Source organism: Myotis brandtii, unplaced genomic scaffold, assembly GCF_000412655.1.
Source record: "Myotis brandtii unplaced genomic scaffold, ASM41265v1 scaffold265, whole genome shotgun sequence".
NCBI classification, from domain to species: domain Eukaryota; kingdom Metazoa; phylum Chordata; class Mammalia; order Chiroptera; family Vespertilionidae; genus Myotis; species Myotis brandtii.
The window spans coordinates 1,869,615-1,893,149 of NW_005360086.1; the positions used below are offsets into that span (position 1 = coordinate 1,869,615).

At 37.5% G+C, this 23,535-nt stretch overlaps 1 protein-coding gene across 4 annotated transcripts in view; it reads right to left on the minus strand.

Annotated features, from left to right (window-relative positions):
- SPAG9 (sperm associated antigen 9) overlaps positions 1–23,535 on the minus strand; it is a 61,222-nt gene that overhangs the window by 10,440 nt on the left and 27,247 nt on the right. For 2 of the 4 annotated variants that reach the window (XM_014541188.1, XM_005868186.2), the window contains exons 6-22: positions 20,358–20,415; positions 19,397–19,549; positions 18,864–18,915; positions 17,672–17,802; positions 15,870–15,926; positions 14,630–14,803; positions 13,471–13,600; positions 12,524–12,613; positions 12,115–12,282; positions 11,497–11,668; positions 9,604–9,822; positions 9,126–9,321; positions 6,879–7,004; positions 5,556–5,636; positions 4,812–4,879; positions 2,670–2,818; positions 1,554–1,724 (exon numbers count right to left, since the gene is read on the minus strand). In XM_014541188.1, the coding sequence (XP_014396674.1) occupies positions 1,554–1,724; positions 2,670–2,818; positions 4,812–4,879; positions 5,556–5,636; positions 6,879–7,004; positions 9,126–9,321; positions 9,604–9,822; positions 11,497–11,668; positions 12,115–12,282; positions 12,524–12,613; positions 13,471–13,600; positions 14,630–14,803; positions 15,870–15,926; positions 17,672–17,802; positions 18,864–18,915; positions 19,397–19,549; positions 20,358–20,415 (2,195 nt within the window). Of the gene's footprint in view, positions 1–1,553; positions 1,725–2,669; positions 2,819–4,811; positions 4,880–5,555; positions 5,637–6,878; positions 7,005–9,125; positions 9,322–9,603; positions 9,823–11,496; positions 11,669–12,114; positions 12,283–12,523; positions 12,614–13,470; positions 13,601–14,629; positions 14,804–15,869; positions 15,927–17,671; positions 17,803–18,863; positions 18,916–19,396; positions 19,550–20,357; positions 20,416–20,863; positions 20,879–22,113; positions 22,126–23,535 lie in introns of all 4 variants that reach the window. The other 2 variants (XM_014541186.1, XM_014541187.1) reach the window with 2 other exon arrangements.

Consider the following 23,535-nt stretch of genomic DNA (forward strand, 5'->3'; position numbering starts at 1 on the left):
GGAGAGACATTTTATTAAGAAACTGGAGCAGATGATGTCTGAGATTCTAGGTCCCTCAGAGTAGTGGGTTAATATGAGAAAACTCTTCTTTGGCTGTACCACCTAGCTCACAACTCATGCTTAATGGGAACAGAAAATTCTAAACGTGGCTGCCATCACACTATCATTTAGAAAGAAGATACTATGGCTCAGGAAATATGACACAGGATTTAATTAGGGAGCTGCAAAACCAAACCAGAACAAAAAACCCTCAATAAAAACAGTGTTTACTAAATTCGGAAATTAAATGTCCTTCAAATTTATAAGCTGAAAGAGTTCTGGTGTGCCTTAAATTTCTTTGTGTAGATGAAAACAACTTTTGCGAACAAAACCTACACTCTTCTTATTCAATGGCAGTTTAGAAATTTTAGGAAACCACAGGCATATAATTTGGGAGAATCAATGCACTTTGTTATTTCAAGAGAGTTTTTTCAACTGCCTATTTTCTGGGACTTGAGGGGCAAAATTATTAAACAGATAATGCATTTAAAACAAATAGCATTTAGTTACTCATATTCTACTTGTAAGAGCTGAAGAGTATGATCACAGAATCAGTGTTAGGAACCTTACTCTATTCAGAAATAGTCTTAGAATCTTCATAGTCTAAACCTATGGTCAAAGTCCACCCCCGAAATTAGTCTGTGTCTATGTGTACATATGCCTGATTCCAGGGAGGGTACCCAGCTATCATCAGGTTTTCTGAGGGCAAAGGCCCTAAAAGGTTAAAAACCGCTGGTGCAGCTCAACCTCTCTTCATAAAGGAATCCTTAGTGAACGGCATCTCTAATGGTCACACAGCTCTGCATTAGGAGCTGAGGATACAGCAGGGGTGGTCCCTGCCCTTCATGGCGTTTAGGGTCCGTGGGAGAGAGGCAGGAAGTAGGAATCACGTAACACCAGTGCAACCACAATAATGATGAGCCCGTGAAGAAAAAGTATAAGATGACCTGAATCCAAGTGGGAGACAAGAAAAGGTCTCTTCTGGATGTGACACGTAGCTATGCTCTGGAGGCCAAAGTAAAAAGGGACCACGAAGGACTTCTCAGACAGAGGATACAGTACATGTGAGGCCCTGACATGGAAAGGAACTTGCTGAGTTTGAGTCAGTGTGGGTAGAACTGTGAGTGAGGAGAGTGGTCCAGGCCACTTAAATTCCTCTGCTCCTGCCACCTCAGCTAAAGGCAGGAAGTGGGCGTGGGGAGAATGCATCCTGGCTACATGCAGAGCACAGACTGGAGTGGAAAGAGGGAGCCAGTGAGGAGGCTCAGGTTATCCAGGCAGGAAAGGATGGACACGGGACAGAGGTAGAGATACGGAAGTCATTGCTTAAAGATATTTTTGGGGCAGACTTGACAGTTCCCACAGGGTAGATGGAGTGTCTGCCTGACACCTTCAGTGATAAGAGCTCATTAATCCTCAGGCAACTTATTCACTGGTTCTATCCAGCATGTGAGAACATTTAAAAATAAAACACTTTATTTAATTGACAGAAATAAAACGCTTTGGAACTTACCTAACATTTTGCTTACATAAGGCTCAATGTCCACATCCTGTAGATGTTGGTAAGTGTGTGCATGATAGAGACGGAGGGTGGAATCCAAACGAATGGAGACCCACACACCGTCACCTACCCACGCAAGCTGCCGCACCTGGCTCTCCTTCCTGGGGTGTGCATCAAATGATTTCTAGGAAAGATTGTTCAATCACAATGTTACTTTTAATATGCAGGAGTTTGTGTTTAAAAACTGTGCTAATTTGCACAAAAATTTGGAAGAATATATGTTAAAAGAGGAGCCTAAACAGTGTTCACTAAATATGATCATAGCTTTTATCCCAGACTTCAAAATAAAAAGAAAAACAAAGAACTAAAGGATGCTGGTTTTAACACTGTACAGGTCATCGACTTATGGAAGTAATACTGGCACATCCATGTTATGTGTCAGTGTTCAACAATAAGACTGAATTTGATCTCAAGATTTTGTTGGATTGAAGAGAAATTACATGAAGATTCTATTTATAACTAAACAAAAAGGAGCCTGCATTGCTGCGTGTGTGTGTTTGTGTGTGTGTGTGTCTGCATGTAAGAAACAGATCTGAAAAATAAACACCAAATGGTTAACTTTAGGACTTTTACATAAAAGGAATGAGATTTAGGACAAAGGGAGAAGGAGACCTTCCACCTTAAAATTTTCCAGCTTTAGGTTGTCTTAAAAAAATTACATCTGGTTGCAAAACTTTTTTAAAGAAAGCAATACTAAGAGGATTGCTCACTGCAATCTTATATCTCAGTCTTTGACACATATGGATTTGTGTAAACACACGTGGGGTGGCAAAGACTTGGGAATCCTCCTTCCCCTCTACCCGTACATAAGTAAACAAACCCAGAACCATATATTCAAACACATATGCACCTATGGATACTCAGACACATTTCAACATTTGTGTTAATCTTCTTCCTTCAAAAAAAACTCAACACTTCCCATTCTCATAGTCAAAAGTGGCAAGATGTCATCAATGTATCATTAAAACACAGATTCAGAAAATAGTTTCTAAAGAAGCTGAAAATAATTAGTCTTAGAATCTTCAGGAAATAGAAATTCAGTAAGCAGAGAAAACATAGGTTAACTTGCCTCGATTTTCATGGCCTTTGGCTGAACCACATAGATTTTGTTCCGATAGCCACACCAGACTTTGTCATGTACCACAGTCATGCATCGAATGGAATGGTGAGGCCGCCCGAGATCTAACAGGTGATAGTTTGACAAATCCCACTGCCCATCTTTAAAATAAGAAATAGATTACTAGTTAATGTATACCACCTTTTACTAAATTTTAACACAAGAAACATTCTATCAGGGTATATAATTAATTTTATTCATGAAACACCCACAAATACCATGTATTCAGTATATCCTTTATTTGCAGAAACTGGGTTCTCTTATTTTATAAACTACAAAGTTGGAAGAGACCTCAAAGCTCATCCGGTCCAACCTGCCACTCAATACCTGGACCACCATGCTCTCAACAGTAGTGATACGATAAATCAGTTATAAGTTACCTGTTTATAATAATATTTAAGAATGAGCAAGGATTAAAATTATTTGGGGGATGACATCTCTCACTCACTTGCATTCTGATATATTTTCTTGGGTAGAAGTCAAGGGCAACGTTAGGAATCACGTGTCCTATAATTTTAGCGATGACAGAATACAAATGAGAGCCAATGCTGGTAGCTTGCTCTGCTTCAACAATTTCAGTGAAAGAAAACACAATGCCTCACAAAACAGCTGTTCCACTTTCAGGAAGCTGTAACTGTCAGCAAAATACTCCCCACACCTGGCTGAAGTCTGCCTCCTCATATGTAGTCTCCCATTAGTTTATAGTTTTGCCCAATGGAAGCAGCTTCTGTTACTGCCCCATGTCTTCTCCTTTCAAAACCAAGCATCCTTGGCACGTCTTTGGGCCCTTCAGCCTAGTTCCTCTTTGTCCATCCATGTGCATTTCATGCTGTCTAGCTACCAGAGTGGAACCCTATTCTACTACCTATGAGATTTATGACGTTAGCTAACTCAGACTGAATTTGTAGTCAACCTTTAAGGAATTCTCACTCTTCTGAACCCAAATGCAGAACTTGGCATCTCTTTATTAAATGTACTTTGCTTGTGTTGCTCTGTTAATATAATTTTGGACCCAGTACACTAAAACATTTACTGTTTTTCCTAGGCTCTTCCACTTACTGAGTGACTAAAACACTCTGCCTCAGTTTCCTCATCTATAAAATGAGGGTGACAACAGAATCTTCCTCATAAGTTCTGGTGATGATTGCACTCAAAGTCTGTAAAGAACCTGAACAAGGTAAAATAGAGGGCTTTCCTTCTTTTTGTTATGTAGTCATCAACCAGCTATCTCTAGGTGCCAGTCAGTTATAAAGCCACCCAAGTATCTCATAGACCTCACATTTCTCCAAAAGATGGTGGAAACACTGTTTTAAAGGGGAAGAATGTAAATAACATAACATGAAAATCATTAAACCTTATCCAATTAAAAATTATTTTAAACTAGAGGCCCACTGCACGAAATTTGTGCACTGGTGGTGGTGGGGGGTGTCCCCTCTACCTGGCCTGTGCCCTCTCACAGTCCGGGACCCCTCGCTCCTGACCACCTGCCTGCTTGCTGCTCCTTCCTTAGCACTGCCACGGAGGTGGGAGAGGCTCCTGTCACCACCGCTATGCACACCAGCGGTGAGCCTGGCTTCTGGCTGAGCAGTGCTCCCCCTATGGGAGCACTCTGCCCCCTATGGGGACAGCTCCTGCGTTGAGCGCCTGCCCCCTGGTGGTCAGTGCGCATCACAGAGACCGGTTGTTCTAGTCATTCCGCCGTAATGGTCACTTAGGCTTTTATTATATACTTACCAAATATAAGTAGATGCAAATTATTTTTTAAATACTGGACAAAGAAAAATTTCTCCCAATTGAATAAGTGTATGAATGAAAAACCAGCACCTCCATATCACATTATATAAGAGGACCATGAAATGTTAAACTGCTTGCTCAGTATGGTAAACATACTTTCACTGAGGTATAATATAAATGTATACCTCCAAGCAGGCACTCACATATTTACTGCTATCACACATTGTTAGTATTCAGTTTAAACCTTTATTCTTTCTCCTATTAAGCATCATTTCTTTAAAGCATAAAAAACCAATCTGTTTAAAATGCTTTTGCAATGCAACAAGTGAGTGCACTTGTTATCTATTCATAACAACTCACCAACTCCTCTGTGAAAGATAGCAAGGGTGCCATCAGCCAGGGCCACTAACACAATTCCTTTCACGTGTCTGCAAACAGGAAAGAGGATTTCAGAACTCTCCATCAGGAATACAGAAGGGACCACATAATACTGAACTAGTTCAGAGGCTCTCAGAGGGCCAGTACATGAAAGATGAGGAGCTCACATCAGAAGCTAAATGAACACACCCCTTTCTTCATTGAGAGAGCTGTGCTATAAAAATGTCAGCTGAACTAGATAAACAGCGTATGTGGTGACCCAGATGTTCACGGTGGGGCACAAACTCCTCATCACAGACTGTTGACAAAAGGTCCACAGACCAGAGACACACACCTCGAGTAGAACTAGCAGAGGCAGCTCTGTCACTTAAGAGACACACTGGTTTTTGATAGTCAGCACATGGAAAGGACTAGTAAAAGCCTTAGTCAACATATTCACAGAGTGTAAAGAATATTCTGAAACAAATGTATATTCACAGGTATTAATTGGTTGTCTCCCACAGAGCACTAGAGAACTCATAGCATGGTGAAGTACCAACCTGGCAAGTTTTTCTATTTTACTTTCTAGTTTCATCTCACTCAACTTCTCTAATTCTATAAAGAAGGTAAAAATAATATGGATACTGATTTAGTCATGACATACATGTTAGCTTTAATAGTCTTAAAATCTAGTTTAAACCAAGATATAGTATTTTTAAAAGAAAGAATTTCTAAAATAAAACTTACACAATACTGAGAATCGAATCTTTAAGTTTAATAGAATGGAGACATTTCCTCCACTGGGCTACAGATGAATGGACATACAAACTGCAAGAACAAAATCAAGACTGGTAAGGCATCGAGAACATCAAGTCATTGCTTACGTCTACTAATGACCACAAAGTTCCTTCAGGAGGAAAAAGGAGTAACATACACATTTTAGGGAAAAAATGAGAGTATGGGTAGGCCTAAGGCAGAGAAATAAGCTGCTAAGCAAACAGAAACATATGAAGAATAAAAGCCAGAGCTAGAATGCAGGGTCAATTGCAGGCTACCCCACATTTCAGAATCCTGGGCAAAATCCTGTTTTAAAAAACGATCATCCTTTTACTAGACTGAACTACAACTTTGTGAAGACAGTGGTTTACATCAGGCAGAGGCACTCCAAGGCCTGCAGGACACATCCAGCCCTCCACCCGCCTTAGTACAGTTCATAAGCTAAAATAGTTTTACATGGTTGGGAAAAATCAAAGAGTATTTCATGACATGAGATTTGTATGCAACTCACACTTCTGTGAACATAAATAAAGTTTTATTGGAACACAGTCCCACTAACCCACTTACATATTGTCAAAGTAATGGCTGCTTTTGCATCACACAGCATAGCTGTGAAGTTGCAACAGAGATTATATGGCTACAAAGCCTAACATATTTGTTATCTGACCCTCTGTGGAAAAAGTCTGCCCATCCTTCATTGTATAGTATTAGACCACTATGGAAAAGATACACTAGTGACCTTGCTTAACTTCAGGAAAAGGATAATTTTGTTAAGACCCCCCACACCACTAGAAAGTGAACAGACCAGTGTTCACTTTGATAACAATGTTTGTTATCACCTGGTAAGCTTTCAGACTGATCTGTCCTGGTTTTCCTAGTAACTCTACTGAAAAGTTATGTTTGGATTTGGGTCTTCCTGCAGCCAAATACATTAGTTTAATCCTACATAAGCCTCCTATATATGCATCAGTAATTCTCCATCTGTGTGCTATTCAGGATCTTCTATTTCTGGATCATTCAAATTTTAAAATGTTATTAACCTCTTCTTCCAAGAATATTATATAAAGGGGACACCATGACAGAGAAACGTGTGGTTTACCATTCAGAACCAATGCAAGTCCAGTTTATGTGACTGTTGTAATATAACATTAAAACTTATGTGTATATAAAATTCTTTGCTTTAATGTGTACTCTTTGTTTATACTTATGTGTACCACATTTTACGTATCTTTGGTTTCTAAAGCAAAGGTAAAAGACTAAAGATACTCTAATATTAAAAGAGTTGGCACCTACCAGCCATTCTGAGCTCCAAGCCACATAGTTGGTAAAAGGCTACTCATTTTCTGGGCTTCTTCTCTCACCAGGTCTTGTTCATTTGGCAACACTGATATTTGATCTTTATATGCATCTGAGTCATTACTGGGAAAGGTGGGACAAAAGGAAAAAAAGCTGAGTGTGCTCAGTTAGTTTTCAGGGGTTGGTCATTTCTATACTTTAGTGTACAGTTTAAGAAAAAAAAAAATCAAACTCTAAAATTCCAGAAAAGCCAAAGTTAAATGCTTATGTTAAATATTTAAACAATTGTACCAGAAGAAAATTAACATACTAGGAGGACCAAGTTGCAAACATGGAGTTATGAAATGGTAATGAAATATAGCAGTTACTATCCAGACTATAATTATGCCTCTCCCTTACAGTTACTTTGAATTTTATCAGTTTCTTCTTAAAGGAGAAAAGAGGAAGGGATGGTTTGTTTTAAAAACCACACACATACACAGAAAGGAGGGTAAAATATAAAGAATTTTCTAAAATAAATTAATAAGCTTGCATTCACTCACAGCCTTCTTTCTTTTAGATTGCCACATATAATAGATATAACTGAGTTATCAAATTCAACAGACAAATGTACTAATTCCAATATTTAAAGATGACTATTTTCTTTTTAAATTTACTTTTAGAGAGAGGGAAGGAGAGGGAGAGAGAAACATTGATGTAAGAGCAAAACATCGACCTGCTGCCTCCCCCAGGCTCCCTACCAGGGGTCGCCCACAACCCGGCATGTGTCCTGCCTGGAAATCAAACTGGCAACCTTTCGGTGCAGGTTGATGCCCAACCAACTGGGCCACCAGCCAGGGCATGACTTTATTCTTAAATTGACAATTAAATGTTAAGATATTTGGTTGTTCTATATACTAAGAGGAAAAATATTAAATTAAAAAAAAATCCAGTTTAGATAAACCCCTATCTGCAAGACCTAGAGTAGGCAAGAAAGAAAATTAAAGAATTCATGAAATGGACCTAGATTAACCAACCTTTTAAAGAAAGAGTCTAAAACAAATTGTCTTTTAATAAAATGTTTGCCAGAGAGCTAAATTCAAAAAGGTCATCCAAGCCCACATAGGAAATTGAAACAATGGCCAATTTCACTGCTGACTAGAGTGGGAGTGAGAGTAGGGGTAGGGATTAAAATAGCAAGAATTATTAATAGAATGGAAGACAGTGAATACAATTAAAAAAATAATAATTCTAGAGGAAAAAATGACCAGAAAAATTTTGACTAATGTATTTTATAGACAAGACTTTTTTCATAAATTAGAAGGAAAGAGAGCAAATGGGGGTGGGGGGGGGGATATCCAGAGACAATGAAGAGGAAGGAATAGCATAGTGGGAATAAGTAATGGCATCTAAGTCTGCCACAACAATACCAACTAGTGCAGCGGTTCTCAACCTGTGGGTCGAGACCCCTTTGGCGGTCGAACGACCCTTTCACAGGGGTCGCCTAAGACCATCCTGCATATCAGATATTTACATTATGATTCATAACAGTAGCAACATTACAGTTATGAAGTAGCAACGAAAATAATTTTATGGTTGGGTCACAACATGAGGAACGGTATTTAAAGGGCCAGAAGGTTGAGAACCACTACTCTAAAACAAAAAACTACTTTCAAAGGGGCAGATAATAGTTCTGGAAAAAATACATTTAAATATATTTTAAATATAAATATATAATTTCAATAATATGTTCTAGATATAATTGATATATAATTCCCTATGAAAATTTGACAAACTTTAAAGGGAATAACATTAAAATTTCTCTCTGATACAGCAGAGCCACTCCAGCAGGTCACCAATAAGTAGAAAAGCCAGCTAGAGGTCAAGAAAGATAGTTGAGGGAGAAAAAACAAGTCTAGCGAAAATGCTACAGTTCCAAGGCTACAGCTCCCTAGCCAGGGTCCACGTCCATCCCATATGGTTGTACAGGTTTTGCTTAAGGACACTCAGCTGTGGAGAGCATATGTGGAGCTAAAATCCACGTTTGTTCCGTTCTCCAAGCTGCACACCTGGCAAGGACTTCACCTGCCTGGCAGTGAAGACACCATCTGTATGGTTGGGTCACAACATGAGGATCTGTATTTAAAGGGCCAGAAGGCTGGGAACCACTGAACTAGTGGGAATATTTTGGCTGACTGAGGTTATTTTGGTTCCTTTTGTGTGTGTACTGATGTGGTTTCCTAAGTTATTGACCCATTTGGATACCTTGACTGATACACTGGTGAGAGGTCTTCTGGGATTTGAACTCCCAAAGGGTCTGTGAAGACGTGCTCTGTGTACACGCCCGTTTGGGAGACGTCCATGTTATCTTCAGCTGACCCTGCATTGCCTTCTGTGGCTTCAGTTGCTTCTTCTGCCGTCGGAACATTTTCATCAATCTCACTACTTTCTGCTTCCTTTTCTAAAAAGTAAATAAAACATGCTAACCATTCTGAGTTTGAACTTTTCTATCAATAACTTCCTTGTACAAACCCTCGCTACAGAATTCCACTCCACCTACCCTCTCCCACCTCTGCACTATATCATGACATTGAGAATTCATAATTTCATTTAACAATCATTACAGCATCTTCTTTTATGTTCTTTCATTCTTGTTACTTTAAGATCCAGATTAAGTCCATTGTGAGGCATCTGGAACAGGCTCTGGTGCTATACAGATGGTATGTAAGGAGGATGGCTGTACCTGGTGGTTTTTCTGTCACTGGAGAAGCACCGTTGGTACTAGGAGGAGTGGCACCTGCTGTCACACCTTCTGCGGAACAGCCAACCACTGTGATGCCTCCCAACAGGCTGTCTGTCTCTGCTGAGCTATTGCTTGTCATGCTTCCAGATAAAGACGCTTTGTCTACCTGTCCAGATTCTGAAAGCTCTTCTCCTGCAGGGTAGTCTGTTTCTCGTGCTCCTAAAAACACAAGATAAACCTTCTTTTAATGCTAAGTAAACTTATATAACTAGCTTTTTCTCCATAAAAGCAACTATGGGTTTTAAATAAGAGTGTATAGGTAAAGGCAAATAGTTATTTGAATATACTGCCAAAGATAGCTTTAACATTTTTTTAAACTAACCTTCACAAAATGGAAAGCAGCTTAAAAATTTAAGATAATACTTCTGCCCTAACCGGTTTGGCTCAGTGGATAGAGCATCGGCCTGCGGACTGAAGGGTCCCAGGTTCGGTTCTGGTCAAGGGCATGTACCTTGGTTGCGGTCACGTCCCAGTAGGGGGTGTGCAGGAGGCAGCTGATCGATGTTTCTCTCTCATCGATGTTTCTACCTCTCTATCCCGCTCCCTTCCTCTCTGTAAAAACTCAATAAAAAATATATTAAAAAAAAATTAAGATAATACTTCTAGTAATGCAAGCAAAAGAAAACATGAAAATGTCAGAAATTATGCTTCTGCTCTTAATATGAGCTCCTAGGCAGCCACCTAATGAGGTTAAAACCAATGAAATCTAAATATATGTAAATTATATTTGCTATTTGAAATATGGACTTCTGCCTACCACTATTAAAAATTAGTCACCCTAAATGTACACAGTGCCTTAAGCATTAGTAACACATTTAAAAACTAAGCATTTGCAGTATAAAGATAAACCTCTTGTTTTTTTTAATTTAGAAAGCTGTTTTTATTCGTATTGCATTAAAAAATTTTTATTGTAGTCAGATACAGACATATACACACATACACATAACATTTGCCATCTTAACCTTTTCTAAATATTTTTATTGATTTTAGAGAGGAAGGGAGAGGGAGAGATAGAAACATCCATGATGAGAGGAAATCATTGATTGGCTGCCTCCTGCACGCCCTCTACTGGGGACCGAGCTGGCAACCAGGCATGTGCCCTTGAATGGAATCAACCCGGGACCCTTGAGTCCACAGGTCGACGCTCTATACACTGAGCCAAACCGGCTAGGACCATTTTAACCATTTTTAAATGTATAATTCAAATGGCATTTATAATGCTGTACAGTCATCAAAACTATGCATGTCTAAAACTCTCACATCACCCCAAACAGAAAATCTGTACCAATTAAATAATAATTTGGTTCCCCAGCCCCACCCCTTCCTGCCCCTGGTAATCGACTTCTGTCTTCATGAAATGCCTTGTCCAGATAGCTCACCTAAGTGGAATCATAATATTTGTCCTCTGTGTCCGATTTATTTTACTTAGCATAATGTTTCTAAGGTTAATCCATGTTGTAGCATGTATGAGAATTTCATTCCTTTTTATATAATATTCCACTTATAGATATATCACAAACTTATTTCATTTTTAAACCAATGTATTTATCATATAAGATTTAATCTAAAACTTTAGAAAGCTTTCCCTTACTAATAAATCTAAATAATCCTTTGTGCTCTGCCTTCCAGTCATCATCTAATATTAGCACTATTTTATTTTCTTCACACCGTCTGAAAATATCAGGTTTAGTCATTTGTTCCCAGCTTATTTTTGGTCTTCCCAAGTAGAACACAACTCCTAGAAGTGGTGCATGACTATATCTCCAGTAACCAAATTAGGGCCTGCAAAGGAGGTGCTGAAGGTGGGAAGACAGGGGCACGGCTCACTCTTACCTGGTACACTTGCTATACACAGGACGTGCGAATTACAAACAGTGAAACTGTCTAGGATGTTGCCTGGTTGAACAGCATCAATAATAATCACTTTTGTAGCTGCATGAGTGCTAGTACAGATCCAGACTAGACTAGATAATTCTTCTTGATTTTTTAACTCCTTCTGCTGTTCCTGCAAAGTAAAGAAATGAGTATTAGAAATGATATGTACAAACAGTAAAAAGGCTGTGCTACTACAGTCAAGGGCAACACTATTTCAAGTTTATTTCCAGATTATTTGGAAGGCTGAAAATACTGCTGTCTTTCCACATTAACCAGCACATAAGAACTAGCAGTTAAAGCAGATCAGTGACAAAAATGGTCTGTATCTCGGCTGTGACAGTTGTTACATACTTGCACACATCTGTCCAAACTCTGGACCATAAACATTTCAAGTATACACTTTACTGAGTGTAAAATAAATCTCAATAAAACTGATTTTGAAAAAAGAGAAAGAGTGAGGAAGAAGCAAGGGCGCAGTAATCCCAACTAGAAGTTAAACCCAGAAGTAAGTTTTGGACCAAAGAGCTAACTAACAGTCTCAGGCACCAGGAGACAAGCGTTGATGCACACGCTTACCTTCAGTTCCTGATCGAGCTTGTCTAAACTGCTCTGAGATGCACTCCGCTGCTGACTGCCTTCTGCATCCAAACCAGCAACATCCTTGTAAAACACACTAGCTCCAACCACAGAACCACCATCTCTGGTCTTCCCACCAGATAAATTGACTCCAACAGCACACCACAGCTTTTAGAGTTAAAAAATAAAAAGTATTAAGTCACTTTTTATCTAAAAATGTTTAGAATTTTTCACATTTTCTTTAAAATTCTAATGATTATAAATATAGGTCTTTAATATTCAAAGTATCCCAGTCTAAAATTACAAAATAAAAAATCTGATCCACAAAAGTAGGATTTAACAATTTTGTTTAGAAAAACGTCCACCCAGATTTTAAGAAGTAGCTTCTTTAACTTCAAAATTTATTTACCTTCATGGATGTATCTTTTTCATCTAGAGGCCTTAGACAGACAGGCACAGGTAAATTTTTCATCTTATTTTCCCCTTGACCATTGGTTACCTAATAATTTGGGAGGGGAGAGAAAGAGGAGTTACCTTATTATTCTTATTTGAAAAATGAAAAAAAATCAAGTGGCAATTGGGAAAAATAAACAAGATGCTATGAAATATCAGAAGACAGACTAATTCACGTATGTGGGGGAGTGGGAGAGAGAGGGAGGGAGGGAGAGAAAGAGAGAGTGAATATGTGAGTGTGTGTGTGTGTAAGCATGAACTGAGTCATTTGGGAATAGGTAATATGGAGTAGACAGGTAAAGTTCTTGAACACCTGAACTGAGTTTTAAGTCAAGTGTTTGAAAGGCTCCATGCCAATGGCTTCTTAAAACGTATAAACAATAGATGCTGCTTTTCAAAAAATGAAATCTTCAAGTATTAAAACAGAGCTGGATACGTAAGTTCATGCACTCGGCCACCTCTGTTGACCTGTCTCCCTCCTTAGACTCAGAGGCATTTCTTTTGAACTCTAGGGTGGAAAACAGCCTGAAAACCACTACCTCCAGCACTTCTCTCAATGGATGCCAAGTGCAAGCAGCTTGAAATGAGCGGGTTCGGGGTGTGGTTTTTGATTCCTTCATGCCCAGCCACACTCCTGTCCCTGGCATTTTCCACTAGATCAGTGGTTCTCAATCTTCTGGTCCTTTAAATACAGTTCCTCATGTTGTGACCCAACCATAAAATTATTTTCGTTGCTACTTCATACCTGTAATGTTGCTACTGTTATGAATCATAATGTAAATATCTGTTATGCAGGATGGTCTTAGGCGACCCCTGTGAAAGGATCGTTCGACCGCCAAAGGGGTCACGACCCACAGGTTGAGAACCGCTGCACTAGATGCTCTTACGATGCTCACACGGTACCTGTTTGTACTTCTGAGGCAGGCTCCAGCCAAAAGCCTGCACTCTTCCATCCTCCTTCTGAACATGGGCCTTCACCTGACGATACTGTTCTCTCTTTTGTTCTCTGCGTGAGGCTAAACTAGCTTCAGTTCTAAAAGGAAAAAACATTCCTTTTCAAATTAAGTGATTACAACAACTCTCCTTCTAAAAAGAGTAAAAATAACAACACAAAATTTACATGATTTCAGATTGGTTTACTTCAGACTAAGATTCCTCCTTAAAAAGTGTTATACCATAGCTGGTCTTTTCAAGTTATGCAGTGAATACAGTGTCCAAGTTTTAACAGTTTAGTAAACAGCCTATTATATTGAATCAAATTTCTATCAGGTTTTAAATTTTACCTATATGAAAGGGAAAATCCTTAAATATTTTTGCTTCCTCATTTTTTTGGTTCATTCAACAAATATATACTGAGAATTTTCTAATGCAGGGAATGTGCTAGATAGGAGTGACTGAAGACCAATAAATCAATTATCTTCTTAGGAAGATAACAGGTTAACTTCTGGATCCCATTTACTTGTTCCAGAAGACAAATATGCAAACTGACTTGGTAAGCTTTAGAGCTGTGCAGTAAAATACCATGAAAATAATTTGTCTTTCTCTAGGCCATTTAAATTTTTGTGAGGTGACTTGCTTGGTATCTTATAGTTAACAAATCTACCTGTGTGTCAGACACTTTACAGATACTATAACCTATATAATTTAATCCTAACACATCTGAGATAGATTATCATACTCATTTCACTGGCCGAGAAACTGGGGCTCTAAGAGGTTTATGTACCAAGTTTCTGTACACCTAATGAGAAGCAGAGTCAGACTGAAAAGCCAAGTCCTTCTGACACTAAAAAAAAGTAATATAAGCCTTTAGCATTTCTATTAGTATTTATCAATGTTGTCATACCAGAAAAAGGAGACATTAAAAATTTCCTTCTCTTTATGAAAACAGATGCAATTTTCCTAAAATGTATTGGCTATAAATAATTTATTTACAATAGCCAAGTTGCAGACATAGTTTATATATAGATTTATCTGAAACTTTACAGCTGAACTGTTAAGTGGTGAGAATATTCAGAACTGCTGACTTATTGAGGGCATAACAACTAGTCTGGAAAATACTTACTCTTCACTAAGGAAGTCAAAGGCTTTGGACTTATCCCCAGGGAGCTGACATAAGGTGCTGCTTCTTTTCTTGACAGAAGGAGTAACATGAGAGGTGGGTGCGTTATACTTCAGATTAACAGGTGGTTCGGGTTTCTTAGTAGTATTACTTGAGGAGCTAAAAAGTCGGCTAAAACTAAAAAGAAAAAAGTGAGTATGTATATGTCTATATATGTATTACATGCACTGTAAAAAACAATCCATAATTTCCCACAAATTCCAGAGTGCTTTTACAAGGCAATGAGTTAAAAACTGGCAAAAAAAAATTTGTGGTCACACAGTGCAGCCTTAGCAGTAACTCACAGCCAAATGCAGACATTCAGGAAAGAGAAACTATGCTGAGCCTGGCAGATCCCTGTTCTTTAATTAGCAATTCCCCTAACGAAAGGGAGACGCTCTGAAGTACCAGGAACTGCTCGTAATGAAGACATAAAAGAAGATGGCCCCTTTAGCCAGCTCCTACTTGGTGCCATCTGACAGTGGCTGTTAGAAAGCAAGGTTATGGCTTCATGGCTTGAACAGAAGCCTAGTAACCAGTTCTAAAAATAGTTACAATAAAGTACTAGAACACACATTACCATTTTAATACACAGCTTATACATTTTCTTATTAAACTCAACCTAAATAACTATTTTCACACCCACTCAAAAAGACCAATACTTCTATTAAATAGGAGATTCACCAAAAAGGGGTAAGTATTAAGCTCACTAAACACACAGTACTTCTAGCATGAACATACTACTAACTCAAGTCCAAAACCGACATATACTACTCAAACCCCACAAACACTGAATTTCTAATCTTCGCTTTGTAAAGATTTTTACAATCACACAACCAGTGAAGCACCAGTGAAGCAGCCATTTATTAATGGGGATCCAGGTAATTATCAACTCTGAATAGCTCCCTGTTATTTTATTTAACTTAGTAGAGGATTCCATCAAATGCATAACCAAAATGATGCGGCTTACGACAGCAATATTTTTGTCCTCAAGAACAGCCTTACCGAGCTGGCACACTACATATCAAAAAGAAAAAGTTCAGTTTAGCTACATATCCCAGATTTAAGAAATGTAGGCAGGAAGGAAGGGAGGGAAGAACTGAGGAAGGGAGGAGACACCAAAGCATTCTTTGAAAATAAATTTTGACTGTAATCTTGTCTCAAAGTGCTATCTACTGTCTTTATGTGTTTTTTAGATACTTACAACTGCCAGATGCTTGACCTTTTTTTTTCCTGCATGGCTGGATTTTCTCTTGATGCTCTACATGAAAAAAGAAAAAAGAAACCCAGCTCTCAGAATAGCTTGTAATTTTACTGTTTCGATAGGTTATTTTTCACAGGACTAAAACTTTTCCATCACTGAAAAGATGACCAAAGAAAGGGATGAACTAGATTGATAGGTAATTCAACAAAATTTTAGAAAATAAGGCATTTCAGAGTGATTCAGTAGGATGGTAAGGATGAGAAACTCCCCTTTCCCTTTTTGTAAAAGGCTAAATTAAAAACATCGTAATTCAATAAAAAAAAGTTAAAAGTAAGATATCAGCCCTAGCTGGCTTGGCTCAGTGGATAGAGTGTCAGCCTGTGGACTGAAGGGTCCCAAGTTCGATTCCAGCCAAGGGCACATGCCTGGGTTGCAGGCTCGATCCCTAGTAGGGGGTGTGCAGGAGGCAGCCGATCAATGATTCTCTCTCATCATTGATGTTTCTATCTCTCTCTCCCTTCCCCTCTGAAATCAATAATAAAAAAAAGAACTTAAAAAATGTATTAAGATACCAGATACCATTGATCTCCACCTGTTGACTGCCACTTGCTAGAATTAAGAAGAACAATGAGAGTGGAGCCTACAGTCCTGGCCAGTGGATCCAGTGGCTAGAGCGCCACCCTGCGCACTGGAGGGTCTCAGGTGAGATTCCTGGTAAAGGGCACAGACCTTGGCTGTTCAGGTTTGATCTCCAGCCCCAGTTGGGGTGCATGCAGGAAGCAATCAATTGATGTGTCTCCCCCCCCCTGACCCCCCTCCCCTAGCTCCCTTCCCCTCTCTCTCTCTCTCAAAAAAAAAAAAAAAATCAATGGAAAAAATATCCTTGGGTGAAGATTAACAAGAACAAAAATGGAGCCTACCTATATGCCTCGGTTTTTAAAATATTTATTCAATTATTTAATATCCATTAAATGCTGGAGTTACAAACACATTTCTTAGGACTTGTACAATAAATACAGATTAGAATACTAATCTCCTTCCTTCTTGGTAGCTATACACAATTAAAATTTTAGCAAACTGTAAATATGCTATACAGAAGAATTCTAGTACAACATTGGTAGAGGATATATAAACTACTAAATATATGATGTAATCATAAGACAGTAAAAGTTGGAGACTAGAAAATATGTTCATAAACTTTAAAAGAATGTGTATGTGTGTACTATTACTGGTAAATCTGATGTAATAGTCCAAACTCAAAAATGTGGGCAAATTAGGGTGTGACTACAAACTTTTCATGAGCTCTTCCTAAATTAAAGGAATACTGTTACTGAGAATCTGACCATTAGATGGCAGCACTAGAGGTGAGATTTAAGATCCAACTGACAAAGATCTCAACAGAAGTAGTATTTTGCATGAAGTGGAAAGGGAGATAAAATTCAGCAAGACCATTGTACAGGAAGACACTGAGTAAAAATGACTGTTTCCTATTGGCCTATGAAATGCTTGTATTTCCCTGACATTACTGCAAAAGTAGCGTCAATTTCTATATTCTCCTGAGAAATGAACACCATTCCTAAGTAATAACAATTGTGTTTAAGAGGTTATGGGAACATTCTCCAAGAGCCCTTTACTGGCCCAAAAGACGCCCATTTTAATCACATTCTGTTGCCAATTCCAAGGATTACTTTTGAAAGTCTCTCCTAGTAAAGAGAGCAAGGGGCTTAATTCTGAATGAAGGCATTTCCAGAAAAACTAAAAAACAATACTAGAAAAACACCAGAGATACTTCTCATACAAACCGAATCATCTCTGTCCATCGAACAGCTTCCTGAAGCTCCATCAATCTCTCTTTATACTGGTTTCTCTCCATTAGAACTCGGGCCATTTCTACTCTAGTAAACCGCTTCCTCTGGGCAGTGGGAATATCACTCTGTAATGAAAAGAAGACTACAGATCACTCTGAGAGCCTATACCTGTTTTGGTATTATTTCAGACTTAAGGAAATCTTCAAGCTTTTAAACATTCCTTAACTTCTAATCTAATGAATCACTTAAAATGACCTTATAAAAATAAAACCAATAAAGAGATATAAATAATTACTTATTAACAAAAAGAGGTAGACAATTTAATTTCCAAATATAAATACAGATATTTGAACATAAAATAAATACAAAGAATAGTGCAGATTTTAAACTCTAACCAAAAAAGTTAATTGCTGGCCCTGGCTGGGTAGCTCAGTTGGTTAGAGTGTCGGTTGGGTTCATAATGTTAATTCTAATGTTAAGTTACTATCCATAACTTAGTTATGTTACATATATATTTTATGTATCAAATATTGTATTAAAAAACAAATATGAGATTGAAGGGGCACCAACTAATTATTCTGTCCAGGACACCCATATAGCTCAAGTCTGAAGCTCAAGTAGCAAGCACCTGTTATAGGAATGATAAAATAGTTACCAACAGAATAGCCTAGTATGCTAATAATATTGGGAAGAAGCTCATATTTATATTTTTGTATTGAAATATGTTGATGACATTATGGGCTAGTGACCTAGTATTAAATGCTAGACTTTATTTTTTTTTATCACCATTTATCACCCCCACCTGTACCCTTCTCCATCCCCACCCACTCTCTTCCCTTCATCTTTTTAATGTTTAATGCTATTGAACAATTTTTATTAATTTTTCATATTTCTAAGTGAAAATTTGTAGCCAAACAAAAACCAAAAACTCAAAATGTCCCTGTTGGTCCATGAGCTTCAACATGCAGGTCAGAGCATAGAGCCAGAGGAAAATAAGCACATCACATGCAGCTAGAAAATTGTATCTGGACAGCACATGGGAGCAGAAGCTACCCAACTCCTGACCACAAACATGTCTCTGGCTTTTTAAAAATCTTTATAATACTCTACCCAAAGTTTAATTAGCGAGACTTCCCCCCAATACAAAATTGTGATAAGAAAAAAAGCCCCAAAAATGCAAACCTACATCATCGTCATCTTTTGCTTTTTGCCTTGCATCTTCAGCTTCTGCACGAGCTCTAGCGGGAAAAACACACAAAACATGTTATGTGAGTTGAGTTCACCTTTTCAAAGAATGAAAGAGTAGGTAACAAGTTTTAACCACCACCAAATGATTATTTCTGTTTCCAAACAGAGTCTTTATTTAGCTGCCTTTATTTAGGACATTACCACAGCACTATACAAGGGGGGTGGGGGACCCACATATTAAAAAAGGTTGGGTGAAAGAAAAGAGTGTTTCTAATTTCCTTATTAACAGTATTTCAATAGTTCTTCTAACTTTTTTTCATATCGTGACAAACACAATAATGCTAATATTCAGTAAATGGGGGACCTGCTCACAGCAGAGGCGATCAGTTGGCACTTGACCCTGTCCCAGGCAGCTCCTGGCTCTTCCTGGTTTGAGAAGGGCGACGGCACCAGTCTCAGGGCTCTCCTTATAAGCGGTGCAGGCTCACTGGCCAAGACTGTCAGGTTTAGAGCAACACAGTGAACACTTACTTCCTCAGCTCTTCCTCCAGTTCTTTGTTCTTTTCCTCCAGCTTCAATTTGGCTTGTTTCACAGCCTCCAACTCCCCTTGCAGCACATCTTTCTCACAGGTCAGTTCATCCACTTTTGCTATCAAATCGTTCTTCACTACATTCAAAGCATTTCTAAGAAACACATATTTCAAGTGCATCATTACAAATACATATCCTTTCCATCTTTCAGCTTATTCTTCTGCAGACTCAAATATATACAATCATAAAGCTGAATAACTGAGTACTTCAAAGGCATTCTACCTGAGGTCGTTTGTGGATAAATGTAGCATCCATAAGGGTATTGTTGTTAATAAGTTCTGGAGATATTACCTAGTCAATAAAGTAAAATTAATTCTTATATTTGCCTTTAATAATTAATGAGAAAAAAGTCTGAACTAGAAAAAAAAATCTACGATCTATTTTCCTTTTGGGTACAGTGGGCATAGGAGTCATTACAGATTCAGTCTGTTTTGGACATACACAAATGTTCCAACGTTGTTCTGACACAACAAATTAACAATGTGGCCTGATGTTTTCCACATGACTCAGGACCCACCCCACTAAACCAGATGCCAATGTGTTTGAGAGCCTAAGACCCACAAACTGTACCTGAGAACCTACAACTATAGTGGGAACTCTAAATAGGTGGGCTGGGTATAGAGCAAAACATTTTTGCAGAAATATTAACAGAAAGCCCAAATAACTGTATAGTGGAAAGATAAAAATCTCTGCAAACAAACTGAGCAACGAAAACTACTCATCCGTGAAATTAGGTCCCATGACCTGTGTGTGTGTGTACACAAACCCATACACAGAGAAGGAGAATAAGATGGGGGTAATAAGACTGCATTAGTGCTGTGTTGAAATGGAGAAATGTCATTGACTTAGACAAGAAGAAAATTCAGCATCTTTCCCTTATTAAAAGTCTATATATACTTACTTGGTTTCCAACAGTTGTGTATTTTCTAATATAAGATTCTCAACTTCACGACCCATTCCTACAAAAAAAAAAAAAGGATAAAAACTTTGAAAATAAATTTATCAAAAATTATATGACTTATAAGCTATCGTTCCAAATTTTATAAATTTTATCTTTAGTAATCTCATTTTGTCTATAATTTAAATTGATATATCTACCTGAGTGGGTTATAAAATTATAATTTCCATCGCAAAACAATGCTAAAGATTTCGCTAGTCAATTCTTTATAAACATTAGTCTGTATTTTCTCCAAATATTTCAAAAATATCAAGACTTTTCTGCCAAACATTATAAAATATAGCAGCATTTGGGGGGAGGAAAAGCAACAGCATTAATATGGATCAGAAATCTTTCCAAATCATAGGCTGGTATTTTAGCCTTTTGCCAAAAAATTAGACCTTATTCATAGAGAACAGGCAGAAACAAGGCCAACGAAAGACGAAACCCCAATGCAGATGAAACCTTACCAAAGAAATTATGTTCTTAAAGCCCATGCATTCCATGTAAAGCAAAAACAAAGAACAAGAAATGTTTTGTATAAGAAACAACATGAAAATAGGTCGTTAATCTGTAAAGTTTTATGCATGATATGAAAAACATCTAGAATCACAATGCCATGATTTAATGCATAATGATGTGCAAAAGACAGAAATTACAATGATTTCCTTCATTCATAAAGATGCTCAGATAGGTCAGACCTAAAAAATAAATGCTTTACCAATTCTATTGCATACTATAATTGAATATAATTACATTGAAAACCCCAGATCAATAACATAAGTTTCCTTCAAAGTGTTAATGTTAATGAGAACGTTCAGTTGTCACTTTACAGAACCATGTTTAGTAATTTGCTAAGTCCTCTAAGGTAGGCAGGTAGAGCACTCAATGCAAGATCCAAATAGTGATCTTTAAGGAGAAGAAAACTAATTTATTACTCAGAAAAAACAGAAGAAATAAAAGAACACAGTAGGGAATGTATCTCAAAAAGTCACAAAAATAAACAAATAAAAAAAGCAAAGAAAAACCCAAACTCATTGCTCACTTACCCTAAGCTAACGTTGGAAAATTATATACAATGGGAGAAGCAATATTCATAACACAGCTAAAGAGGAAGAAAATATATCTAAAGAAAACTATGTAACAGAGTTAGCATGTCCCTTATTTTTTTTTTTTAAAAAAGGTAATACTTCAAATGACTTAAAGATAATTTAACATAAAACCAACCTAGCAATGCTAGAAATTCAATGCTTATATATGGACTCATATTTTGTCTGTATTATAATTATCTCAAATATTCTCAAAGATCAGAATACTACTACCATGAAGAATTAAATATCAGAAATAGTGTTTGTTTAATTATCTATGTATTTTCCAAAAACTGAAAATAAAGAAAACCTAAAAAAGTTTCACATTCCAATTCAAAATGAATTTTGGCAAGATATGTGAAAATATTTAAACACTATTGTTAACTTTTCAATAAAGCTATAGAGTCAGGAGAAATAAAGTTTAGACTTGTTTTAAGAAGTTTATATAATGACCTTGTTTGCTATAAATTCTCAAGCATACAGGGAGATAAGCATAAAAGCTGAAAATATGTGTAGGGCACAAAAAATAGCGGAGCAGAAAAAAAAATGATGAGAAAGCATTAAATGAGAACAGCAGCCAAGAACACCTTGCTTAAAAAGCAGTATATTAAAGTATTTAAAAGCATACACACCAGAATATTCTCCTGGGTAAGCAGCCCAAGAGAAAAATGAAAGAGAACCTCAATTAGATTGTTTTCAGAAAGCAAGATCTACACTCATTTACTTCAAAATGAGAGGAGACAATAAAATTGGAAAGATGTGTAGAAACCATTAACAAAACACAATAAAGTTTAAATATTATAAATATGAAAAATCAAAATATGTATTATATGAGAATCATGTCCTATAATGTAGTTGCTCAAGTTTACACATTCCTAATGAAGAATTCTCTTAAAATCTAGTGTATAATTTAATATATCATCAAAAGAATTGTTCAAAATTTTCATTTTGAAATATATCAATAAACAGTAACTCATAACCAAAAGGAAAACATAACTGGAAATGGCCCCATTTCTATTCAAGACTTCAACCAAACATAAACTTAGGTCTAGCGTATTTGGAAACTTTACCTACTAAAACAAGCAAAAAACTCCCTGGTAGTTTTCAAAATCATAGACACCTCATTTGATTTTACCTTTGATTCTCAAGTTGGGTCCATAGATGGGCTTCCAATTTATCTATTAACCTCTTGAGAAAGTACACACAATTTTATCTAGTTCTGTACAGGCATTTCCCCAAAAGTACACTGATCTCTTCAGGAAAAGAGTTTTAACTCCAAAAGATGAAGAATCATAGATTTAGAGGTGAAGCAAAACTGTTAGAACTATTTAGGAATTCATTCACTTAGCTGCTGTGCAAAGTAGTGAAGACTCAAAAATGAGCAAAAGACATAGCTGTATTGGCCACATTGAGCTTATTGTCTATTCAAGAAGAAAGGTATATAAAAATTACAGTAAAGAATGAAGAGTGGCATAATAAATAAAATGCAGTGCTATGAAAATGTATTTCAGTGACAACTAAGCTATAACTATGGGATCAAGATAGAATTCCTAGAGGAGGGTGTGCCATTTAAGCAGAGCCCAAACGGAGGCAGATAACAGTTGTGTGTTTTTTAAAGAAAGGGAACAAACAATTATTTGCAATTGGTTGTAAAATAAGAAGAGATCTAGAATGGAGACCTGAGTGGCTGATGAGGTCATTCATTCACTGAGTTAGTACAAGTTGGTATGAGAAGAGCCTTGGAGGAGAAACCAAGATGGCGGCATAGGTAAACACCAGAAATTGCTGCCTCGCACAACCACTTCAAAAATACAACTAAAAGACAAAACGGACATCATCCAGAACCACAGGAAGGCTAGCTGAGTGGAAATTCTACAACTAGAAGGAAAGAGAAAAGCACACTGAGACTCAGAGGAGGAACGGAAGTAAAGTGCAGAGGTACAGAGGCACACGCAGAAAGGGCTGGCAACTGAGGACGCAGTTGTCTTTTTCAATCAGGAGGGAGTCACAAGCTCCCGAATGCTCTGAACTCCAGTTCCAGGCAAGTCTCTGGG